Raw genomic sequence first — 24041 nt, forward strand, 5'->3', positions numbered from 1 at the left:
AGGTAACTTAGTCTAGCCAGCTATCTAAACCTAATTCCCTAATCATGGCCGAATTTCCAACCGAGCACACAGATCACGTGCCCAGGGGCCCTACCACCAGGGTGCTCCCATTGATTTTGTTCGTCACTCTTACCAGATGTCGTATGAGCATGGCATAAGTCATGGCAAAATGTGTAGAATTGCAGGAAATTAGCTTTAAAACTGCAACATTTTCTCTCCATCCCGTAGCAAAATGTGTAGAATTGCAGGAAATTAGCTTTAAAAATGCAAATAGTTCTCTCCGTCCTATTGGAAAATGTGTAGAATTGCAGTAAATAAGCTTTAAAACTGCAACATTTTCTGAAAATGTTAAATGTTGACTAGAACGTTTAAAAAGACCATACAATAAAAAAAAAAAGATTGGTCTTGGTCAATATTGAGCCAGCTCCGAACAGCTCTTCTTTCAGCATGATTGTGTTAAATAGACATGGGAGGGGACCTCAGACTGGTCTCTGCCTGGGGCCTCCAAATCATTAAGAACGCCCCTGCATGGCCCTTAACTATGTGTAAAATTCCCACATTACCTTGCATAAGGGTAGACTATGCCTTTGTTGCACCATTCAGGAAAATATAGAAACGCTATTGATAATCAATTCTTGATATTGGGCACTTTAAAACTACAGTGCCTTCAGAAAGTATTCGCACCCCTTGACTTTTTCTGTCAAGACAAAATCAAACATTTGTTAACTAGGAAAGTCAGTTAAGAGCAAATTCTTATTTACAATGACCGCCTACTCTGGCCAAACCTAGACGACACTGGGCCTATTGTGCACAGCCCTATGGGACTCCCAATCACGGCTGGATGTGATACAGCCTGGATTCGAACCAGGGACTGTAGTGGCGCCTCTTGCACTGAGATGCAGTGCCTTAGACCGCTGTGCCACTCGGGAATCTTCGTTAAATAAGTATTCAACCCCTCAATACATGTTAGAATCACCTTTAGCAGCAATAACAGCTCTGAGCCTTTCTGGGTACGTCTCTAAGAGCTTTCCACACCTGGATCTTTGCACACCTGGATTGTGCAACTTTTGCCCATTATTCTTTTCAAAATTCTTCTAGCTCTGTTAAATTGGTTCTTGATCATTGCTAGGCAACCATTTTTAGGCATTGCCATATATTTTCAAGTAGATTTAAGTCACAACTGTAACTTGGCCACTCAGGAACATTCACTGTCTTCTTGGTAAGCAACTCATCTCCCAGTGTCTGATGGAAAACAGACGACCAGGTTTTGTTCTAGGATTTTGCCTGTGCTTAGCTCCATTTCGTTTATTTTTTATCCCAAAAAACTCAGCAGTCCTTAACGATTACAAGCATAAACATAACATGATGCAGCCGCCACTATGTTTGACAGAGTGGTACTCAGGAATGTGTTGTATTGGATTTGCCACAAACATAACACTTTGTATTCAGGACAAAAAGCTACTTTGCCACATTTTTTGCAGTATTACATTAGTGCTTTGTTGCAAACAGGATGCATGTTTTAGAATATTTTTATTCTGTACAGGCTTCCATCTCACTATGTCAATTAGGTTAGTATTGTGGAATAACTATAATGTTGTTGATCCATCCTCAGTTTTATCCTATCACACCCATTAAACTCTGTAACTGTTTTAAGGTCACCATTGGCCTAATGGTGAAATCACTAAGCAGTTTCCTTCCTCTCTGTCAACTGAGTTCGGAAGGATGCCTGGATCTTTGTAGTGGCTGGGAGTATTGATACACCATCCAAAGTGTAATTAATAACTTCACCATGCTCAAAGGGATATTCAATGTCTGCTTTAAAAAAAATATTTACCCATCCACCAATAGATGCCCTTCTTTGCGAGGCATTGGAAAACCTCCCTGGTCTTTGGTTGAATCTGTGCTCGACTGAGGGACCTTACAGATAACTGTATGTGTGGGGTACAGAGATGAGCTAGTCATTCAAAAATCATATTAAACACTATTATTGCACACATAGGGAGTCAATGCAACTTATTATGTGACTTGTTAAGCAAATGTTTACTCTGCAAAAACAAAGGGGTTGAATACTTATTGACTCAATACTTTTCAGCTTTTCATTTTTTATTCATTTAAAACATTTCGAAAAACATAAATCCACTTTGACATGATGGTGTATTGTGTGTAGGCCAGTGACAAAAATATTAGTTTCATCAATTTAGGCTGTAACACAACCAAATGTGGAAAAAGTCAAGGGGTGTGAATACTTTCTGAAAGCACTGTATGTAAATTGGTGAAATGTCATTTACTCAAGGCCAAATAAAGTAAATGTTAGGCTACCCCACTTGTTGTGGGGTTTTTTTTGCAGTGGTGTAAAGTACTTAAGTAAAAATACTTTAAAGTATTACTTAAGTCGTTTTTTTGCATATCTGTACTTTACTATTTTTCTATTTTTGACAACTTTTACTTTTACTTCACTACATTCCATAAGAAAACGGTGTACTTTTTACTCCATACATTTTCCCTGACACCAAAAAGTACTCGTTACATTTTCAATGCTTAGCAGCACAGTAAAATGGTCCAATTCCCACACTTATCAAGAGAACATCCCTTGTCATCCCCATTGCCTCTGATCTGACAGACTCACTAAACACAAATGCTATTATTTATTTTTAAATAATGTCTAAGTGTTGGAGTGTGCCCCTGGCTAACCATAAATAAATAAAAACAAGAGAATTGAGCTGTCTGGTTGGTTTGAGATAAGGAATTAGAAATTATTTATACTTTTACTTTTAACATATTTTAGCAATTACATTTACTTTTGATACTTAAGTATATTTAAAACCAAATACTTTTAGACTTTTACTCAAGTAGTATTTTACTGGGTGACTTTCACTTTTACTTGAGTCATTTTCTATTAAAGGTATCTTTACTTTTACTCAAGTGTGATATTTGAGTACTTTTTCCACCACAGATTTTTTTGTTCCTTTGCATGAAGGAAGTGCGCTCATAACTGTGCTCTACTCTATTTGAGATTTTTCTGTGTCATCCTCATTTATTCTCATTAATACCAACTAGCTTTTACAAACTTGAAATATCGCACCGTTTTTCATGTTTCCTCAAACGGTCTATTGGGGAACGTTGAAATCAGAGGGCCTCGGCCTACTCATCATATAACGGGCCTAGGCCTACTCATCATATAACGGGCCTAGGCCTACTCATCATATAACGGGCCTCGGCCTACTCATCATATAACGGGCCTAGGCCTACTCATCATATAACGGGCCTAGGCCTACTCATCATATAACGGGCCTAGTTCTACTCATCATATAACGGGCCTAGGCCTACTCATCATATAACGGGCCTAGGCCTACTCATCATATAACGGGCCTAGGCCTACTCATCATATAACGGGCCTAGGCCTACTCATCATATAACGGGCCTAGGCCTACTCATCATATAACGGGCCTAGGCCTACTCATCATATAACGGGCCTCGGCCTACTCATCATATAACGGGCCTAGGCCTACTCATCATATAACGGGCCTAGGCCTACTCATCATATAACGGGCCTAGGCCTACTCGTCATATAACGGGCCTCGGCCTACTCGTCATATAACGGGCCTAGGCCTACTCATCATATAACGGACCTAGTTCTACTCGTCATATAACGGGCCTAGGCCTACTCATCATATAACGGCCCTAGGCCTACTCATCATATAACGGGCCTAGTTCTACTCATCATATAACGGGCCTAGGCCTACTCATCATATAACGGGCCTAGTTCTACTCATCATATAACGGCCCTAGGCCTACTCATCATATAACGGGCGGCACGTTGTCATGTTTTCAGGCGTCAGCGGTCTACGTGGCTGACTGACGCATTTTGTTCTTTTTCACAAATTCCAAGGAGCGTTTAAGTGGTCGATTCCTTTACGGGATATGTATACTTGCTTCTATGCATTGGCAAGTAGCATGCTTTTAAGGTTTTATATGATTGTCTGAAATACCCAAATATTCTAAATTATATTCACATTTGAACTAATACATTTAACTTGAATTTGGATGGAGTTTCTTGCGCTAGTCTGCTGCGAAACTTCTAGAGTTGTGGGCCATTGTCGCTTGCAGTCGCAGCTGCTACTTTGAATCAATTCCTTTTCCAGTAGGCAAAAGGAAGCTGCAAGCCTAAACTTTGTTGCAGGCTACAAAAATGCCAAGTAATGAAGTGAAGCAAAGGAAGAAGACCACGGCTCAGAAACAAAATGACGAACCGGCTGAAACATCAAAGTACACTTCCGAAGATGAAGCAAAAGCTACCGAAGGAAATCGCTTGGCTGAACGTAAAAGCTCCTCGCCGACCTCCCTGGATGTGAAAACGATAACTTGTCTACTGTCACTGATAGTTTGCATAGTGCTTACATGGTAAGTAAAAGTAAGCCTATTCATTTGCATAGGGCATAAGCCAAATATTTACTTATAAAGGCCCGTGTGCTTATGGATAATTCCTATTTACTTTCATCTCGGCCAAACAAGAGGAAATTAATAATTTTATATTCGAGTTGGCCTATTCATGACGTTATTTTCCCCCATACATTACAGGGTGGTATTGCAGCAGAATGCAAGATTCTTCGACGTGGAAGAAAAGTACAAACTACTGTCTGGGAAGACTGCAAGTCTCCTTGAAATGGAGGAAGAAGTCACCAAGGTGTCCAAGAAGGTATGTTTTGTTTCTATTGGAGCCGTCTACCCATCTCTCTCCCGTGAAGAACAAGGCACAAAAACATTATGCAGAGACTTCTATGCTTTGTTATGTGTGTTTATGTTATTGTGTGTATTGGTACTGTCATTGTCTTGCTTGTCACATAATGTAGGCCCCTCCCCCTTATTATTTAGCCCCTGCAGACATGTCTGCGTTATTCATGTGTTTATTGCTGCAGTTATTCTTGCATCTTGGATTGTACAGCCTATCCAGTTGAATTGAATTCTGTGATCAAATCACATTGTCTTCCTTAGAATTGCTATACACATCTTTTGACTGAATGTGTGCATGGATTTGTACTTGTATGATTGTATTGAGTGTGAGAGAGAATAGTGAGGATCCCAGAGCCCCCCCCCCAGAAACAGCCCTCCCTGTTTTGTGTTGCGGCTGCAGCTCGCCGCCTCCGAGGACGACCTGCAGGGGGCTCTCTCCACCTTCTCATTGGCGACGCGCCTCAAACGTGACCTCTCCTCGCTCCATGCTGTCGTCATGGCGATGCAGGACGACGAGAACTCCGCCTCTCGCGATCTCCAGACAGTCCACGCCTGCTTCTTGAACGTGACTGAGACGTGGCAGACGGGCCTCGGTGACCTCCGACCTGGCCTCTGAAGATGGAGTCACGTGATGCGCACGCCGGCGCCACGGACCGGGTGAACGAGGCCGAGCATAGGGCCTGGGCGCTGGACGAGAGGCTGGAGGAGCTGGAGGACAGCGCCCGGCGGAACACATGCGCCCTGGGCCGCACCGAGGACGAGGATGCCAAGCGGGCCCAGGACCAGCTGGACTGGAACACCAAGTAGCTCCACAAACTGGAGGACCAAGTCTGGAGCTTGCTCCGAGTAGATACCGAGTTAGTCGCCCAGCTAGAGGAGCACATCCCCCGGGCCCAGCAGTGCGAGGCTCACCTCCCGGCTGTGGAGGAGGCAGTGCGATCCATTCTGAGGCTGGGGGGGACCTGGGGACGGCGGAGCGAAAGCTGGAGGAGCTCACCCTGCAGGTGTTTGGGACGGAGGACAGCATGCTTAAAGCCCTGACGGAGATCCTGGACATCAAGCAGGCTCTGGACGCCCTCCAGGCCCACAACAGCATCCTCAAGATGAGGAATGAGTTGGCCGTTGTCAAGGAGACGCTGGGACAGCTCAGCAGGGGGGAGGAGCAACAGGACAACCAGGATAATTCTGGGATGCCGGATAGGGAAGGGGAGAGGGAGGGGTGAAAGGTCAAGGACCCAGAGCAGGATGAGCCACCCCAGCCGGTGCATAATGATGACCTCAGTGTGTGATGTCAATTTTAAACCATGGGAAGGAGTGGTCCTGTCATTCCATTTGTTTTAAAACTGCTGTTAAATCCTCACATAGTTATACCATTGCTACGTTGTGTGATTTGTGCATTTTAACTTGCTATTGCTAAAGTTTATCGATACGTTTCATCAATAGGTTTTAAGTTCTTGTCTCACAAACACACTACTATCTCATATGGGCACCAATCAATGTTGTCTGCACTGGCTGCTGAAAGTCAGCAACTGAATGTAGCGTCTTCACCCAAACACTGCTCCTGTAATCTGTAAAGGATATTGTTGCCTTGTCGGTGTCTGAAAGGAGAACAATTGTGACCTGTACTCCAATATCATCAGGTACTCAAATGTTGAGTTTGTATACATTTTTTTATAAACATTTTATGTTTGACAGTTATGCCAGTATTGCATTTGTAATAAATGTGCCTTATTAGTGTTTCTCTGAATCTTTTAAATGCTCAAATTTGGTTTAATCTATTGTAAAAAAAATAAAAAATAAAAATTATTCTCTCTCCTAGCTTGCATCTCTAGTAAATTAAAAGCAGTCTCAAATATCTTAGTGTTGTTACCCATTTATTTGCTCTATTTATTTTCACCAAACATCAGCTTTCTGTGTAACTTACAGTCTCCCTGCATGTTTTTCAATGCATCCTATCTACATGTGTATGACTGCAGGATTTAGCTGCTCAGTCTTTTCCTATGTAAAGCTCTTTTCTAAAATGGCCACCCTGTTCTGTCTTTCCACCTGTTTCCTGGCGCAGTGCGAGGGTGTCCAGAGCCTGTTGGAGCATCTAGAGAGGCAGCCTGGTGGTCTCCTGCCCAACTTGGAGGCCCTGGAGCGGGATGTAAGCCAGCTGAAGGACTGGGCATCTGGCCTAACGGAGAAACGCGGCCTGCTCCAGGACAGCGTGGCAGCACTGACCGAGGCTGTGGGACAAATCGAGGGACGGACCTCTGTCATCACTAAGGATGTCAACACTAAGGTTTGGCAGCGGCCTCTGCTTTACTGTGCTTTCTTTAAAAAAAAATGATTTAAGCCATCTAGATGCTCTAACTACTTTGGTAACCAGGATGTAATAACTCAGGCAATTACACAGGAACTGCAGATAAGATTCCTCAAACAATCACTGTATTGTAATAAACTGGAACTAGTATGTTTTAAAGTAGTTACATAGTACAGTACTATGTAGTTACATGTAATAATACCAAGAACTTTATATTCCAAGTACGTAAAGGTTGAAGTCTCTCAAAACCAGAGGCAACTTGTTGAACAGAACCGTGGCATTAGAATAGAAAGGCAGTACATGTAAAGATTCGCCCATGAATCATCTCTCCTCTTCCTCCATCTCCTAGGTGGCGTCGGTGCGGACAGACGTGCGTCGGATGGATGGGCTCCAGTCGGAGGTGGAGTCTCTCCTGGAGAAGGTAACGGAGCTGGAGGAGAGGGCCGCCCAGGCCGAACGCAGCATGGTCAAACGTATCGGCGACCTGCTGGCCGGCAGCATCGACCGCATCCAGGGCCTCAAGGGCGCCACGGAGCGCAACGCCCAAGCCCTGGAGCAGCTCAAACGCCGCCTACCTGAGCTGTTCGCCAATGACCGGCAGATCTCGGAGCGCCTGAGGGAGCTGGAAAGCGGCCGCGCCCGATTGGTCCGCACGGTGACCTTCGCCGGCGACCTCAAGCCCAAGGTGGCGGCCATCAAGCGGGACTTCGGGGCGCTGGCTCCGCAGGTGGATGAGCTGACCCTGAGGATCGGCCGTCTGGCCGAGGATCTGACCAGGAGGGAGGAGGACATCGCAGAGCTACGGCAGACCTTCGCTAACCTCAGCGCTGTGGAGGAGGACCTAGGAGTTGTGACACAGCAGTTGAGTCAGATAGTTGAGCCTGAGATGCAGGTAGTGGGAGGAGAGATGCTTCTGCAGAAAGTCAACGTGAGTCAAGCCCTCCCTCAGACACTGGAAGGAGAGCTGTGAAGGAGTGCTTTTCTATAAGCTATAGATCTACAGAGTAAATGGCAAACTTTCAGCTTGTCACCAATCCCTCCCTTACAATAACTTGCACATTTTTGTAAATCTCAAACAGAGTTTGCTGATCTCTCTGTACACCCATGGTCGACCACACCTAGCCCTTACAACAGGTACTTCTGGATTCCCCCCCAGAGATCTTGATTAATGTAAGCAATATGGTGGAAACCACACAACAGGTTACTCCCCCTATAATGTACATTTCAGTATACTTTCCATTGACTGTATACCTATGCAGATCTTTAGGGGGTCGAGAGGTAAGTCCTAGGGGTTAGGTTGAGACTAACTGGGCCTTTTGTCTAGAATGCTGACTAACTTATGTTGCTTTACAAATTGCATCCTTGAATGAACCTGTCCTATGAGTAGGTTGGAATTTATTGCGATGAATCTTATCCTAAGGCAGAGCTGAGCAATTTCCACTAGAAGGGCCAGTGGCAACGTCCAAAATTCGCTATATAGCGTCAGAATTCATGAAAACAAAAATGTGCTTGTTGGTCTTAATTTAAGGTTAGGGATAAGGTTAGCAGTGTGGTTTAGGTTATGTTTAAAATCAGATTTTATGGCTGCGCCAGCTAGTGACTACCCTGCCGAGCTGCCTCCAGTACATGAGTCATCCCAATAAATGCCAACCTGTGTCCTAGGAGGCTGGAATGTTATTTTTTGAGAAAAATGGCATCCATCATGGTGAATGAGAGGTCTTGCTGGTCCACAGTTTTGGAATGTGAGCATTCTCTTGAACAGTTTCCCCCTTATCAGTTGTCAGTCTGGCCAGTGGTGGGGTTGTAACAACACTGCTTGACCCCTGTGTGACCTGCACACGGGTATGTATTCTCAGGCTAAGGGGCCTGTTCAGGAGGAATGTTATGCTACAATATGATTCTGTTCTGTACAATAAGGAATGATGATGTCAGCGCTATACATTCTACCTGCAATGTTCTCAATAGTTCACAGTGCTGAATACATGCCCTGGGGTTCCACATGGCTAGCTAGTCCTGCTAGTTTTTACATCTCTCTGCCATCAATCAAATCGAAATGAGTCTGGTTTAAAGGTATAGGGACCTAAAATAGAATTCTGAACGCTGCAGCCCGCAAGGCAATGTAGCTTTGCCTGTGTTTACACCAGGGTGTGCAATCTGTCACCAGGAGTTTATTCAATGGGGCTGACTGCAGAGCAATGCAGGTAGAAATGTGTGGCATAGAGCTGTGATTCATGTCAGAGAGTTGTTTCTATTCTGTGTTTAACATTTTCATCTGCAACATTGCTGACTTTGCACTCCTCTGAAAAAAAAACTTGGGCTTATTCAGTGGGTTACCGTATGTTCTGATAGAAATATGTTGTGTAGATCAGACATGACGATCATGTAGGATAGGGAAGCATGCCAATCTATTGATTGCATTTCTAGGGCTACACCGCTGAGTAAGCCTCCAGGTGTTTTACAGGAAATGTACGTCTGAAGGAGGAAGTATGTATTGGAGCTGAACAATGAGCTGACGACCTCACAGCCAATCACCAAAGGCCAATCACAACTTGTTTAACATGCACATTGGCATGTCATCTCTAAAAATAAAGTTGAACCTACACATACCTGGAATTGCTCAATGACAAGCAGACATTAAGACGCAGATTGCAGCTGGTCTTTGGGTAAAGAGTGTGGATACCATACCACCGTTTTAACTAAAGCTAATTACATGTACAGATCACACCACATGTATTTACTGTAGCCATTCCTTTAAACTGTCACAACCCCATTGTAGTGGTGTTAGGAAATGCAGAGATCGTATTTTTTGTTTGTTTTAAAGCCTTGGATATATTGTTCTTCATGTGAGGGATGTGCTTCATAAATTATGTCAATTTGAAGTTTGTGTTAACTCTCTATTCCCTATACATGTTTGTGTTTCCTTGTACATGTTGAGGCAATGGCACCTGTTGAATGGAAGGTTGTGTGTGTGTGTGTGAGAGAGGACTCAAATCAGGTTATAAGTGGCCTATCAGGAAATTATTGAATCTCCTTCCCTCCTTCCCTCTATAGGTAAAGTAATTACTTTCAATAAATTCTCACTTGACTGTCCCAGCAGTATTTCCTAATTAAATATTCCAATCAGCTTTTTATGAAGCATCACAGACTGTATTAAGTCCACTTATATACTCAGTCTGAAGCGCCAGGTTATATGTCAAATGGCATCCCATTCCCTACATATGGTGAGCTCCATTCATATTGGGACAGTGGCGTTGTTGTTGTTTTGGCTCTGTACTCCTGCACTTTGGATTTGAAATGGTATAGAGTGCAGACTGTCAGCTTTAATTTGAGGGTATTTTCATCCATATTGGATGAACCGTTTAGAAATTACAGCACTTTTTGTTCATAGTCCCCCCCCCATTTTAGTGGACCAAAAGGATTGGGACAAATTCACTAATGTGTATTAAAGTAGTCAAAAGTGTAGTATTTGGTCCCATATTCATAGCACACAATGACTACATCAGCTATGTGACTACACATTTTTGGATGCATTCGCTGTTTGTTTTGGTTGTCAGATTATTTTGTGCCAATAAAAATGTATGGATGCTACCATGATTACGGATAGTGAATGAATGAATTGTGAATAATGATGGGTGAGAAAGTTAGAGGCACAAATATCATACTCCCCAAAATGTCCTACATCTCACCATTACAATAACGGTACTATGTACAAACAGTGCTGTAATTTCCAAACTGTTCACTCAATATGGATGAAAATCCCCTCAAATGAAAGCTGACAGACTGCACTTTAACCTCATAGTCATTGTATAATTTCAAATCTAAAGTGCAGGAGTACAGAGCCAAAACAACCAAAAATGTGTCACTGCCCCAAAACTTTTGGAGCTCACTGTAGTACACTACTTTTACTTGAGCCATATGGGCCCTGGTCAAAAGTAGTGCACTATATAGGGGATAGGGAGCCATTTGGAGCACATACCTAGAGTGAGCCTTTAAATGAACTGGGAGTGCTTTAACCTTGTAGCCTGTATCCTATGAAGGATTTTCTATGATCTTTATCCAATGAGCTTCTAGAAACAGACCGACCCACTCTCACCTTTCACCTCAATACTCACCTCCAGTGAGATTGATGAAGTGTGGTGGTGTGCAAAATGGCTACCTTGCATCTGTCACGGAGACGGTTGGAGTGAGTTAGTCCCATACAATGTACGATGAAGGTTTTATAATATACATGTAAATCAATTCAAAGCCTTGTCTACACAAAAATGTGGTGGCCCAATTAAATTTTTGTAACAAAACACAAATCAGTAAACCATAACATGCTCCTGAACAAGAGCTTATATTGCAAGTTGGGTTTGTGAAACCACCCGTAACATAATCTGACTAAATGAAAAACTGAAATGAGAAAAAATTAAAATAAACAAACAAAAAACTACAGTGCAGTGTTGTATTAAAATTCACAGCAGTCCACGTTTCCCATTTCTCATTGACCCAACCCAGTCTGCCCCCCCTCTTCCTCTTCTTCCTACGCTCCCCTTACACCTTCTTGCTCTTCGGCTGGGGCTTTGGTCATGGCCTCCAATGAGCTAATGGTCTTCTGTAGTGACCCCTGTAGGGCTTCGATGGCCTTCTCATGGATCTCCAGCTTGGCAGCATTCCCCACCAGGCCATCCACGGTGCTCTTCAGCTTCTCCAGCTCTGGTGGGGGGTGGCTGGTTGACTTGGAGACTTCCCCCAGGGCTTCCAGCTTCTGCTCCAGCCCCTCTATCTGCTGCCCCAGGCTAGAGTCCCTGGAAGCCAGATTGATCTGAGCGTCACTCAGTGTGACCACGTTGGACTGGAGCTCCCCTAGGCTGCCCTTCAGCTCCTCTAGCTCTCCCTGTAGAGTGGCCCGGGCCTTCTCGGCTGCCGTGCCCTGGGCGGCGAGCGTGCTCTCATGGGAATCGTACTTGGCAAGAAGAGCCTCAAACTTGGAAGTCAGGTCTGTTAGCGACGCCGCCAGGGAGTCTCCGCCCTCCTCCGTCACTTTTAGTCTGACCTCCAGACCGTCGGACCTCTGCTCAGCCCTGGCCGATTCCCCCCGCAGTTCCTTCTCCAGACTGTGTAGAGCTTCGGTGGCCAGCTCCAGGCTGCTCTGCAGGCTCTGGTCCTGATCTGTCAACGCTTGGATGCCTGCCTCTGCCCCCGACACCTGCTGCCGCAGGCTCCCTGCCGTCTCCTGCACCAGCAACCTCACCGCCTCCACTTCCTGCGACATCGAGGCTATTTCCTGGTTACGGGTCTGGAGCTCCGCCCCCACCGCGGCGATCTGCTCCCTCAGCGAATAGGCAGACTCATCGGTGGCCTGCTTAGTGGCGCTGAGCCCGGCGACGGTGTCGACAATGGCGGACAGTTCCTGCCTGATCAGCTCCGGGTCCTCCATGTCGTCCAGACGGGCTTTGAGGTCAGCCAACTGACTTTGAGTCTCACCCTGGGCCTCGGTGAACTCAGTCACGCTGTCCGCGATGGAGGCACTCAACTCAGCCAGGCGCTCCTCCACCGTCTTCTCCAGGGAAGAGAAGTCCCGCTCTCTGGCCTCCTTCACCTCCTTGATGCCTTCTGATAGGTCAACCAGCAGTTCGTTCTGGAGCCTCTGAAGAGCCTCCTCCACCCGCCGTGTCTCCGCCTCGCCCTTCCTCACCGCCCGGCTCCCCATCTCCTGCTCTGCCCGCATGGTGCCCAGTGCCGACTCCAACCCGTCTACAGCGCCCCTCACGTTGTCCACCTACACAACCACAGACAGGGAATCATAAACTGAGTGCACAAAACATTAAGAACACCTGCTCTTTCCATGACATAGAGACTGACCAGGTGAATCCAGGTGAAAGCTATGAGCCCTTATCACTTGTTAAACCCACTTCAATCAGTGTAGATGAAGGGGAGGAGCCAGGTTAAAGAAGGATTTTTAATCCTTGAGACAATTGAGACATGGATTGTGTATGTGTGTCATTCAGAGGGTGAATGGGTAAGACAAACGATTTAAGTGCCTTTGAACGGGGTATGGTAGTAGGTGCCAGGCGCACTTGCTTTTTACAGGAACTTCAACGCTGCTGGATTTTTCATGCTCAACAGTTTCCTGTGTGTATCAAGAATGGTGCACCACCCAAAAGACATCCAGCCAACTTGACACAACTGTGGGAAGCATTGGAGTCAACATGGGCCAGCATCCCTGTGGAACACTTTCGAAACCTTGCAGAGCCCATGTCCAGACGAATTTAGACTGTTCTGAGGGCAACTCAATATTAGAAAGGTGTTCTTAATATTTTGTACACTCAGTGTAGGTCAACCTTTGGTCATCAATACAGATTAGGGCCTTAAGAATTATTCGATTAGTCTTTAATGATTACTCTGTCAAATCCTTACAATCGGTCACATCCCTACTATAAATACTGTATGTATGCATAAATAATATAATAGCCACATTATCTAACACTATTACTACTATTAAATTGTGTAACACAGGTTTCAAACTGTACATCTGTATAGTCACACCTGTGTACTGGAAACACAGGTACAATACATTCCAAGAAAGTTGGAAGAGGGTGGAAGAGCCTATCCCTGACCAGTCATTTGCCTGACAAAATAGTTTTTTGGCTTGGTAGTTATTGAAATAGACTTTATAGCTTGCAGTGGAAGACAGTTAATCACATACTGTAGCTTTAGACAACAATTGTTGACACAGCCTCACACAGGACTTTTACATATAGGAGACTGCAATGCATGTTTCAGGATTTACTTGTTGAATGTGTGTTCTTGGCAAATGTTTTTCCCTGATGGGTTTCTTTACCACATTTACCTAGTTACAGTAACTTACGAGTAGGTTAAGTTGCTTTATTACATAACTCAGCTATTTCTCAGCCTGTGGGGTAGATCTACATATGCAGCTTTAAAAAACAACTGTAAGCATCCAGTTCAAACTGGTTTAGTTCAAACTGGTCTGGGAGATCTCAATTTATGCATGACAAGTTAAGTGAAGTTACATGAATGCTTGAAAAGAAGTGAATGGATGAAGGAAGGAATAACTGATTGACCGAATTAATTAATGCAGGAACATAGCTAGCTGGATAAAAATGTAAGATCATTTATGGGATGCAATGTGCATACATTATATCAATGCATTCCTCAATTCTATAGAAATATAACTTCCCTTTTTATTATAAAGGATGTAGTATTTCCATTAACCTGGATTTGTTTTTGTTGAAATGTCAGTACTCTCCCTCTAGGAATGAATAGCATAGATTGCATCTGTACTTTTCTTGTGCCAGCTCATCAAGCTTTAGGAGGAGTGGGAGTTGGCCCTCTTCTAGCCATTTCTTCTCTGTAGTCTATATGTTCATCATATCTAGTTTTGGTGTGCGATCTTCAACAGCCTGCCCTATCTCGTGACTTTGTCATTAAATGGCTAGTGGTTAGTCCTATATCAATTGCATTGCTTACCTGTTGAAGAACATGCTCTACTTTGTGCGCAACCTCTGCATTTTTCCGTACGGTCTCTTCATTTCTGCTGCTGATTTGATGAACTTCTTTCAACACTTGTTGTAGATAAATAGCAGCAAATCCCGCAGCGGCTACTAATACGATATAACATAAAGCAGCTATAACTTTGACCCAACTCCCCGACCCCTGGATTGAGGGGCTACCATTACTACTAGGTTTCGGACTTTTCTTCGCCACGTCATCTTGCGTGGGTGAAGCAGTCTTTTCGCTTAAATTGTTCTTGTTTCTGTGTCTCGCAGTCATGTCTGATGTGGCTTTCTACCAGGGGGTCCGAGGAAGTGTGAGGCTGGTCTCTACAGATGCTGTGTACTGTCTTCACTGTACTTTTAGCGTATCAGTGAGCGCGATGTGGCTTTCCGAGAACTCCGTTCGAGTCGAGGGTGCAAAAAAGGGGGCGTCTCTCTTGTTGTGGGACCTGACGTTCTGACTGCAACATTGGTGGCTGTACTTGCCTTATGTCTCCAATGGCGATGGAATTATGGAATCAAGACTTCAGAAACACAGTAACTAGTTCTGATTAAGTTGAGGAAAAAACTAGGCCTATTTATTTGGAATAATAGAATTAGGCCCATTGATGTTTCATGTCTTTCAAACCCTGTTTATATAAGCCAAAATCCTGGCATAGGATAGCCTAAACATGTCTCGAAAAATAATGATCTCAGAAATCAACTGATGTAATTTGTTTCAATACTGTACCAACAGTAAAGAGGAGGGGTTGTTGGATAGTTTTTTCCCTCTCATTTGCTCCTCCCTTCATACGTGGCAACTAGAGTAGAGTTATCGTGTATGCCTCGACATCCTTTCCTAGAGTTCCCTCAATCCAAGGCATGTTGCTATTCCAGACCAGATCAGGAAGTGTTTCGAACAACTATTCATGTAAAAAAAAAAAAAAACGTTTTCCATTAACAATGCATGTTAACAAATAGGCCTATTTTCAATTTCTTCCATTGTGCCGAAGTCATGAGGCTTTGGCATACTATTACCTAATCCGCGTAACCTAATCACTAGCCTATGTTATGTATCTATGTTCCCTCTTTATCATGATAGGATTGCTGTCACCGATTGCAAACTGCAAACCTATAGAGTTGGACATTTAAATAGTTTCAATAACATGTAGCTCGCACCACAATGCAAATTAAAAAAACAATGCATATTTTACACAAAATGGTTAACAAAACGCTCTGTTTTCTATTAATCTGCCACAAAATAATTGTTTTCACGTGTGTTTTTAAAAGTTTGATAAAAGTTGCAGGATGATTTAGTTATCTGATGTTTGTACACTCCAAGCACTTTGGCCGTTGTCCAATAGAGTCTAACTGCAGACTCCCAGGCCCATCATACATCAGGCCCCTCTGTATACTGCCACCTACCGGTGGGACATAATATCTCAGGCCCTTCGTCTCTCAGGCTCCCCTCCAACGCCAGGACCCCTCAGTGAGTACATGCACACAATAAAGCGATTATTGTGGCTAGTCATATTAATATAATAGTTCAATTGAAACGTTTACATGCTTTGCAAGAATAACAATTTCCCTAATAATCCTATGTATATGGACACATCTGAAATCAGGCTACCTGATGGAGCTCTGATAAATGCAGAAAATCAGCAATCACAGAGACATTTTATTTTTGAGAAGCATATTTGATCCTTAGTTCGGACATATAAAGTTTGTATGTGAAAAATACTTATAAGACGCATACATTCAGTTGTTCCGAACTCACTTCATTCACGCCATAGAGAGAGCCTTGCTCGGCTGGTGCTAGCACAAGCACAGATCAAATACACTACTGGAACGTCGATTAAGGTGTTTATATGTCCTAATAATTTGAAAGATTGCTCAGAAAACCGGGTGTTTTAATCGGTATATGCTTACTTCAATTTGGACATTACGCTGATTAAGATACAGTAAGCAGAGTAAGGTGTTCAACCTTCCCAAGTTCTCTCACGTCACCCCGCTCCTCCGCTCTCTCCACTGGCTTCCAGTCGAAGCTCGCATCCGCTACAAGACCATGGTGCTTGCCTACGGAGCTGTGAGGGGAACGGCACCTCCGTACCTTCAGGCTCTGATCAGGCCCTACACCCAAACAAGGGCACTCCGTTCATCCACCTCTGGCCTGCTCGCCTCCCTACCTCTGAGGAAGCACAGTTCCCGCTCAGCCCAGTCAAAACTGTTCGCTGCTCTGGCACCCCAATGGTGGAACAAGCTCCCTCACGACGCCAGGACAGCGGAGTCAATCACCACCTTCCGGAGACACCTGAAACCCCACCTCTTCAAGGAATACCTGGGATAGGATAAAGTAATCCTTCTAACCCCCCCCTTAAAAGATTTAGATGCACTATTGTAAAGTGGTTGTTCCACTGGATATTATAAGGTGAATGCACCAATTTGTAAGTCGCTCTGGATAAGAGCGTCTGCTAAATGACTTAAATGTAAATGTGTTTACATTACTATTTAATAATCTGCCTACTGCCATAATAAGTTCAATATCTAATTATTGCCATGCATGTAAACGTACTCACTGATATGACTATACTGCCAAAATGAATGAATGTTAGCATATCATTACAGCTTGTACACTTTGTTGCGGGGATCTTAATGCTTGTGTTTAACTGACACTTTTGATATACTGGTTTTCCCCTGACTGTCTATGTGTAACAGTGTAGGTTCCGTCCCTCTCTTCGCCCCAACGTGGGCTCGAACGAGGGACCCTTGCACATATCAACAACTGACACCCACGAAGCATCGTTACCCATCGCGCCACAAAAAAAAAAAAAAAGAAGCCGGAAGTGATGGTCCTGGCATTGGAGAGGGGCCTGAGAGGTGATGGGCCTGATAGATGACAGCTGCAACTGGACCCCTCTCCCTGCCTTTGTCCACCAGAGGTCCCTGAATGACAGTCTTTCGAGAGGAGACTGGAACTGGACTCACAGGTAGACCGTACCCCCGTCGGCGAAAAAAATCGCAGCAGCTCCACCCCCAAATATCTCCCCGTGCGGATGTACTCAGCCACAGTAAAAACAGGCAATTACGGGTTCACTTCTAAAATAAAACGATACATGGGACAATGCTGACGTAATGCCGGAGTCATCCATGCTCCGCCCGCAAGTCTTGTATCTTTGACTTAGGTCGCCGCTGGCCCGCCCATCAGACGTTGTGACAGCACAGGCCGTGTTTCCAGGTGCTGTTGCATTGAAGATGGACTTTAGCACTAGTTGTAATGGCTTATTTGCCTTCTGAAGCTAGCTAGCTGTGTCTCTGAGGTTTGTTTTTCCCTGTCAAATCTCCGTGGGAAGGGAGCGAGAACTGGGCTAGTCTCACAAAGACCACAAAAAATGCACCCTGACTCGGAATTGAGAATTTGAACTCCATCGCTGGGATAAATCATTTATGCGGTCATGGCTGGGCTGATCAAGAAACAGATCCTCAAACACCTCTCCAGGTCAGTGTCAATCGATATGAACCGGGCGGAGAGACAAAATACAACTAACTCCCAAAGGGGTTTCATTTGGGAACCAAGTTAGCGCGTTAGCAGCGCTGTGCCAAAGCGCGCGGGAGGCCACTGACGGGGCACTCACTATGCTTGCGCAACTGAACTTGGCTAGCGTAGGTAGCTAGCTAGCCAGTTTGCTTGTTGTTGTTGTTGGTTGTCAAAACAAACCGGTGTCTGTCGTGTTTAGCTAACTGACTTGTTTGATAACTGGTTATGGCTAACCTTGCGTATTGTTGTTAACGCAACTAATCTTCCTAGTCTAGGCTCCACCAGTACGTTAACATTAGCTGGCTAGCTATGTCCCGATAATCATTGTTTAGCCAGATATAGCAAGTTTTCTATTTGCTAGGTTACATCAGTCAATGATTGTCATTAGCCACCTAGCTAGCTAGTTAGCCAGGTAAACTACACTGGTTAGCTAGCTAGCAGCATAAGCTTCTGGCAGAGACAAACACGCCACGTACTGCACTGACAACTAGTACTACATCCAACCAGGTCTCAGAACATTTCGTATTATTCTGTTCATTTAGTAACGTTATGTTACGTTTCGTATGGTATGTATTACTATTTGGTTGTCCATCACCCATTTCGTATGTTAAATTACAATTCGTATTATATGTTACGAATTTGCAAAACGTATGATATGTTACACATTCTAGCTAGGTGGCTAATATTAGTTAGCTCGCTAACTTTAACTAGGCTAGGGGTTAGGGGAAGGGTTAGCTAACACGCTAAAAAGTAATTGGTAAAATGCAAAAGTTGTCCATGATGATTTTCAAACTCACAACCTTTGGGTTGCTAGACGTTCACGATATACGTCCACCCAGACGAACCAACCACTCCACTTTTTAGTTTTTTGCTTTAAGTAACCATCTGTCTTATGTTAGATTTGGTATGGTTACATATCATACTAAAAGTAATGTCTCGGGTTTCCGTGCAGAATAACACGAAATGCTCTGAGACCAGGTTGCCACATCGGGGAAGTTTAAGTCATTTTTGGCCTTTTTTATTATTATTATTATTTTTTTAACCTTAACTGACTTGCCTAGTTAAATAAAGCACAAATTCTTATTTACAATGACAGCCTACACTGGCCAAACCTGGACGACGCTTGGCCAATTGTGCGCAGCCCTATGGGACTCCTAATCACGGCCGGTTGTGATACCCTGGTTCAAATCCAGGCTGTGTCTGTAGTGACGCCCCTTAGACCGCTGTGCCACTCGAGAGCCATTCTGAGTGGAACACGCAAACTTTACTCTCTACTGCAGGGTTTCCCAAACTCGGTACTAATCAATGCTTGATGATGAGTTGATTATTTGAATCAGTAGTGTCGTGGTAGGGCAAAAAACAAAATGTGCACCCGGAGAGGCCCCAGGACCGAGATTGGCAAATGTGCAATAGAGCAGAGTTCCCCAAACTCATTCCATGCCGGGGTGAGTGACTGCAAGGTTTTGCTCCTCCCTTGTACTTGATTGATTAATTAAGATCACTGATTAGTAAGGAACCCCCCTCATCTGGTTATCTAGTTCTTAACCAAAAATCAGCAGACACTCGGCCCTCCGTGGAATGAGTTTGACACCCCTGCTCTCTTGCACCGGGGCTGTATGTATGTCCGCTCTTGCTTGCATTAGCAGCTTGGGATAATAATGCACCTTCCACAGCATAGAGATGACTAAGCACCTGTACACCTCATACACGCATACCTTGTTTGTTTGCCAGTACCATGGACACTGAGCAGGGAAGATAAAGGCCTTGGTTGTTGTAGTAGGCAAAGTTTTGTGCCACCTTTTCCTCTCACAAGTATTTGATAAAGGATTAATGGACATATTTAATCAGCTAGGGAAGTGTAAAATATTTTGAACGGGTCATGGAGAAAAAAGACTACACTTGCGACTGAGTCTACACAATATAGTCCCTATGTTTGCAACACGGTCATCAGTTGTCCTACCCATTGTTATCGACAGCTTTCAGCTAGGCACATGCATTATTTATTGTTCCAGGTTGGTGCCCTGAGGGAAGTTCATCGAAATCCTTACCCATTATTTTCAAATGGGAGAACTTCTCCGTAATAACATAAATTGCCCATCACATTCAGTTGAACCAACCTACAACTGACTGATAATGATGCAAGAGCGTTCACGTTCTTACACCTGTAGCTCCTAGAAAACTGTCTGTAAACAACATAATAACACCTATAAAAATAAAAGCTTAGATAAAACCTTGAACCTTTTAGATGTAGGTTGAACCTCGCATGTTACCGGCTGGTTAAGAATGAATGACTTGCAAACTGTTTTGGATTGACCTAGAACAGTAAGCTTTGTTATAGTCACACACAATGCAGTTAAACAAGTGTTGTAGCTTTAGAAAGGGGAAAGTGCATTAGGCTTTTTAATGCATTGCTTCCTGCGGGCAATGCATTGTGAACAAAAGCCCTTGACTTTCAGTATAACCAGCGGAGCCCTTGGTATGTATGCGGCAAGGCAGAGGCTTTGATGGCTAGTGGTTGCTGTGCCCTTCATGGTCCCACAAACAGTGGCCACAGCCAAGTTTTACATACACAGCTTATGGCTGTCATTTCCTTTTAATCCTTGTTCACACTGTAGGCCTTAATGCTCAAGTCAGTTTTGTTTTTCAAATCCATTTAGGAATACTGACTGTCCAAACAGCAAGTTAAAAATGACCAAATCCGATGTGTGTTCAGACAAGACATTTGCTGACACGGGTAAGCTAATATTCATAGTAACGACGGGTTTGTGGAGCGGTGTAGACTGATTGGTGGTGGTGCTCGTGCTTCTTATCAGTTAGAAGAAGTTATGTATCAAGCTAAAGTGACAACAATGCCTGCCATAGACGTGTCCCAGTGTATTTCAATGTTTAAAATCATAGTGGAAGAACACTTTTAAAGCCTCAAAGGATAAGATGATCCAACTTGAAAAATGAGCCATTTTTGGCTAGCCACAGCAGTCAACGAGCTAGCTAGGTAACAATAGCTGTTTGGCTTTCTAGCACATTCACTAATTTATTTGTAAACAATTAACAAGCTAGTTAGCTACCATTTAAAATAATAATTCACCGTATTAGGCATATCTTGTTCCTAGATAGCTACTAAGTTTGAAAACCACTTGAAGGCAAATAAATCGGATTTGACCATTCAGACACAAGTCACATGGCCAGGAATCAGATTTGTATCTGATTTCAAACCGCCTATGAAGGTGGTTTGAAATGTGGCCTGAAATAACCAATTTCATGTGCGTTTGGCTATTCAGACTGCAGGAAAAAGAACAGATTTGAATCGGATATTCAACAAAATAGGATCTGACTCACTTCAAACTGCCAATATGAACAAAGCTTCAGTGTCCTACAACATTGGATTGTGTGTGTGCACATTACTGTTAGCGTCAGCAGGACTGGGGGAATTATGTCATTATCACTTCCTAGGGTCGTTTCGCGATTGGTCGTGTATTCGAAGCAGTCCTGCTTGGAAGAAGCCAAACCCACTGCTCATTATAGTGATGTCAATGCTTGGGGCATATTCACCAGGGTTCCACTCAATGAGGTGCAACATATCAATGTTCAGATAGAAATATATAATGTAGAACAGCCATGCTTCTCTGTCTTGTAGAATAGGATAACGTCATGTCCGCGCTATACTAGGAGTGTTTCTATCTGCAACGACCTCCTGAAGGCAGGAGAGAAAGGCTGACTCTTGCCTTCAAGGCCTTGTTGTATGTCAAAACATTGGCCTTTGGGAAACAAACAATGCGAGTGTGGCTGGTGGTGTGAGGTGTTTCCATCAACAGTGTGCTGCTCTCAGGTGGTCCCAAGGGTGAGTTGATAAAGATGTCCCTCTCCCCATTAAACCAATAGGCTCAGGTATCGACATGGACCAGGACCAGGGCCAGACACAGCAGGGTGTGGGGTTACACGCACACACACACGCAGAGACTCTTAAACGTGCACGCATAATCAACACACACACACACACACACACACACTGATGTGACCTTAAAGAAAACACACACACAGAGGTGTGTGTGGTCCAGTCAGTATTGAGTGTGTCTGGGAGCCCTGTGCTGTTAAATATTCATTCTACTGAGGCTCACTGTGATCAGGTGTCAATGTTGCTTCAGTCACATGCTCAGCTCTAGCCCTGTCTGTCTTTCTCTCGCTGAACCTGTCCATCTCTTTCTCTCTACATCTTACCTTCTCCTCTGTCTGGCAGGCTATGTCAGTGTTACTCCTCAACATTTCATTCCTAGGGGACCCTAACTGTTGGTGAACACTTTTGTTGTAGCCCAGCACTAACACATTTGATTCAACTAGTGGTCTCTGTGGCACGGCTTGATGACGTGTGCAGGAATGTGACTGGACTGATGGGTGGATGATAGATGGAGGGATACCTATACACACACTGTGACACACAGCCGCTAAATACAAAATATTAACCACAGGGTCGGAGAGAGAAGATTGAGAGGGGCTGGCTAGGAAGAGTCTGTTTTAATATAAGAACATTCCAAAAATGACAGGGAGGAACATGCTTTGGGAAAAAGGCGCTGAAGTTTTGGAATTCAGTTATTTCCTTGTTCATTCAAACCTGTTTGTGCTAACCAGATTTGCTGGCTCAGTCAAAAGCAACACAGGAAACAAAAGTGACCAATGGAATGAGTTGCTTCTCGAAGGGAAACCGTTTAAGTCTTTGTGGAGTTAGGTCTACTTTACTAGCTTATAGACTTGGGTGTCATTTGCAATAAAGAAATGAGGCCTATTTTCTCCACAATAACTCATAGAAAATAGTGTATCCAAAATGGATGCTAGTGTACTTGATAGTGAAGAAGAAACCAATTGGAACACATGATATAAGGACATTAACTAGAAGACTTAAGACAGTGTTTTTAAAATGGACGCTCCACTATCAAATCAGTTTGTCACGTGCGCTGAATACAACAGGTGTAGACCTTACAGTGAAATGCTTACTTACAAGCTCTAACCAATAGTGCAAAAAAGGTGTTAGGTGAACAATATCCAATATACTAGTTCAGTTCATGGAATAGACTCTGAAACAATAGGAAAACACTAACAGAAGGCAGTGTTGTGATAATGGACACATGTTTAATAGAATAAAGACATTGATAGGAGCACACGCCAACTCAGTGAAGACCGTGTTGTCAGATTGGACACAAGCTTTGTACTTAGGCCTAATAAAATAAATAAAGGCCAGATGAAACAGATCTGCAGTTAGATCATACGTTCATCTAATCAAGTTGATTTTCTAATTTCATCTAAAGAATGGACGCATGCGCACACACACTTTCTATCTTTGCAGAGACTACTGAATTGAATAAGTTCTGCCAGGCGACTGGTTTATCCCTCAAAGAATAACCCAAATGTGTGTCTGTGTATCCTGAGGAAGGTTGCTCAGGTGACCTTGTCATCCCTTGTTTAGATTGAGTCAGTCAAAGGTGAGGGATCTCCTGTGGGTCCGACTACAATACACACATCAGCAACGAACCGTGTGGTCAACCGAACGGCACACACACAGGGCCCCGGAGCAATGTAATATTTATGGCTCTGATGGAGGCAGGGAGAAGGTTATCCTTACAGGCCACAATTACAAAGTCTGTAGAGACCATGGCCAAAAGTTGTGTGTGTAATACAAATACAGACAAACACACACCAGCACCAGCTATGACGGTGAAGAGTGGGTGAATCATGCTAATATAAATGACTATGGGTGTTAATCCTGATGCCTTGGCTTAATTTAACCTGACCTCTCCTAATACCTCAGCCACCTAATCATCCACCTCAATCCAGTTAGTCTCCAACTTCTGTTGTAAAATCATTTATTTAATACCTCCACTCTAGGGCAGATTCTAGCAATGTTTTAGAGTATTTTTGCTGTCTTCCAGTATTCTTTTGTCCCACTTGAGACTGAACACAACAGCCAACAAAGATAAGCACACAGTTAGTCATGGAACATCTA

At 43.9% G+C, this 24041-nt stretch overlaps 3 protein-coding genes across 6 annotated transcripts in view; 2 read left to right on the forward strand and 1 right to left on the reverse strand.

Moving 5' to 3' along the window:
- Positions 1 to 3843: 3843 nt before the first annotated feature.
- Positions 3844 to 9915, forward strand: LOC106609563 (inhibitor of nuclear factor kappa-B kinase-interacting protein). Of its 2 annotated transcripts, XM_014208500.2 has the most exons (4): positions 3844 to 4401; positions 4579 to 4696; positions 6794 to 7015; positions 7386 to 9915. In XM_014208500.2, the coding sequence occupies exons 1-4, from the start codon at positions 4190 to 4192 to the stop codon at positions 8004 to 8006; spliced, it is 1173 nt and encodes a 390-aa protein (XP_014063975.1). In that variant the 5' UTR covers positions 3844 to 4189; the 3' UTR covers positions 8007 to 9915. The 2 variants fall into 2 exon arrangements, with proteins under 2 accessions (XP_014063975.1, XP_045578161.1); XM_045722205.1 differs by lacking the exon at positions 3844 to 4401 and having other exon boundaries at positions 4573 to 4696; positions 5132 to 7015.
- Positions 9916 to 11240: 1325 nt separating this feature from the next.
- On the reverse strand, positions 11241 to 15030 carry LOC106609562 (cytoskeleton-associated protein 4). Its single transcript, XM_014208499.2, has 2 exons — positions 14510 to 15030; positions 11241 to 12797 (listed from the first exon to the last, which is right to left on the reverse strand). The coding sequence occupies exons 1-2, from the start codon at positions 14810 to 14812 to the stop codon at positions 11559 to 11561; spliced, it is 1542 nt and encodes a 513-aa protein (XP_014063974.1). The 5' UTR covers positions 14813 to 15030; the 3' UTR covers positions 11241 to 11558.
- Positions 15031 to 17456: 2426 nt separating this feature from the next.
- The window catches only part of LOC106609564 (UHRF1-binding protein 1-like), a 56848-nt gene continuing 50263 nt past the window's right edge, over positions 17457 to 24041 (forward strand). For 2 of the 3 annotated variants that reach the window (XM_014208507.2, XM_045722207.1), the window contains exon 1: positions 17459 to 18010. In XM_014208507.2, the coding sequence (XP_014063982.2) occupies positions 17967 to 18010 (44 nt within the window). In that variant the 5' untranslated portion in view covers positions 17459 to 17966. Of the gene's footprint in view, positions 18011 to 24041 lie in introns of all 3 variants that reach the window. The other variant, XM_014208503.2, reaches the window with a different exon arrangement.

The sequence above is a fragment of the Salmo salar genome, chromosome ssa07 (genome assembly GCF_905237065.1).
Source record: "Salmo salar chromosome ssa07, Ssal_v3.1, whole genome shotgun sequence".
Classification (NCBI taxonomy): Eukaryota; Metazoa; Chordata; class Actinopteri; order Salmoniformes; family Salmonidae; genus Salmo; species Salmo salar.

Coding starts and splice junctions, on each gene's coding strand:
- LOC106609563 (XM_014208500.2), top strand. CDS start 4,190: ATGCCAAGTAATGAAGTGAAGCAAAGGAAGAAGACCACGGCTCAGAAA. Junction 4,402..4,578: donor GTTTGCATAGTGCTTACATG/GTAAGTAAAAGT, acceptor CATACATTACAG/GGTGGTATTGCAGCAGAATG. Junction 7,016..7,385: donor CTAAGGATGTCAACACTAAG/GTTTGGCAGCGG, acceptor TCCATCTCCTAG/GTGGCGTCGGTGCGGACAGA.
- LOC106609562 (XM_014208499.2), bottom strand. CDS start 14,812: ATGACTGCGAGACACAGAAACAAGAACAATTTAAGCGAAAAGACTGCT. Junction 12,798..14,509: donor TAGAGCATGTTCTTCAACAG/GTAAGCAATGCA, acceptor GTGGTTGTGTAG/GTGGACAACGTGAGGGGCGC.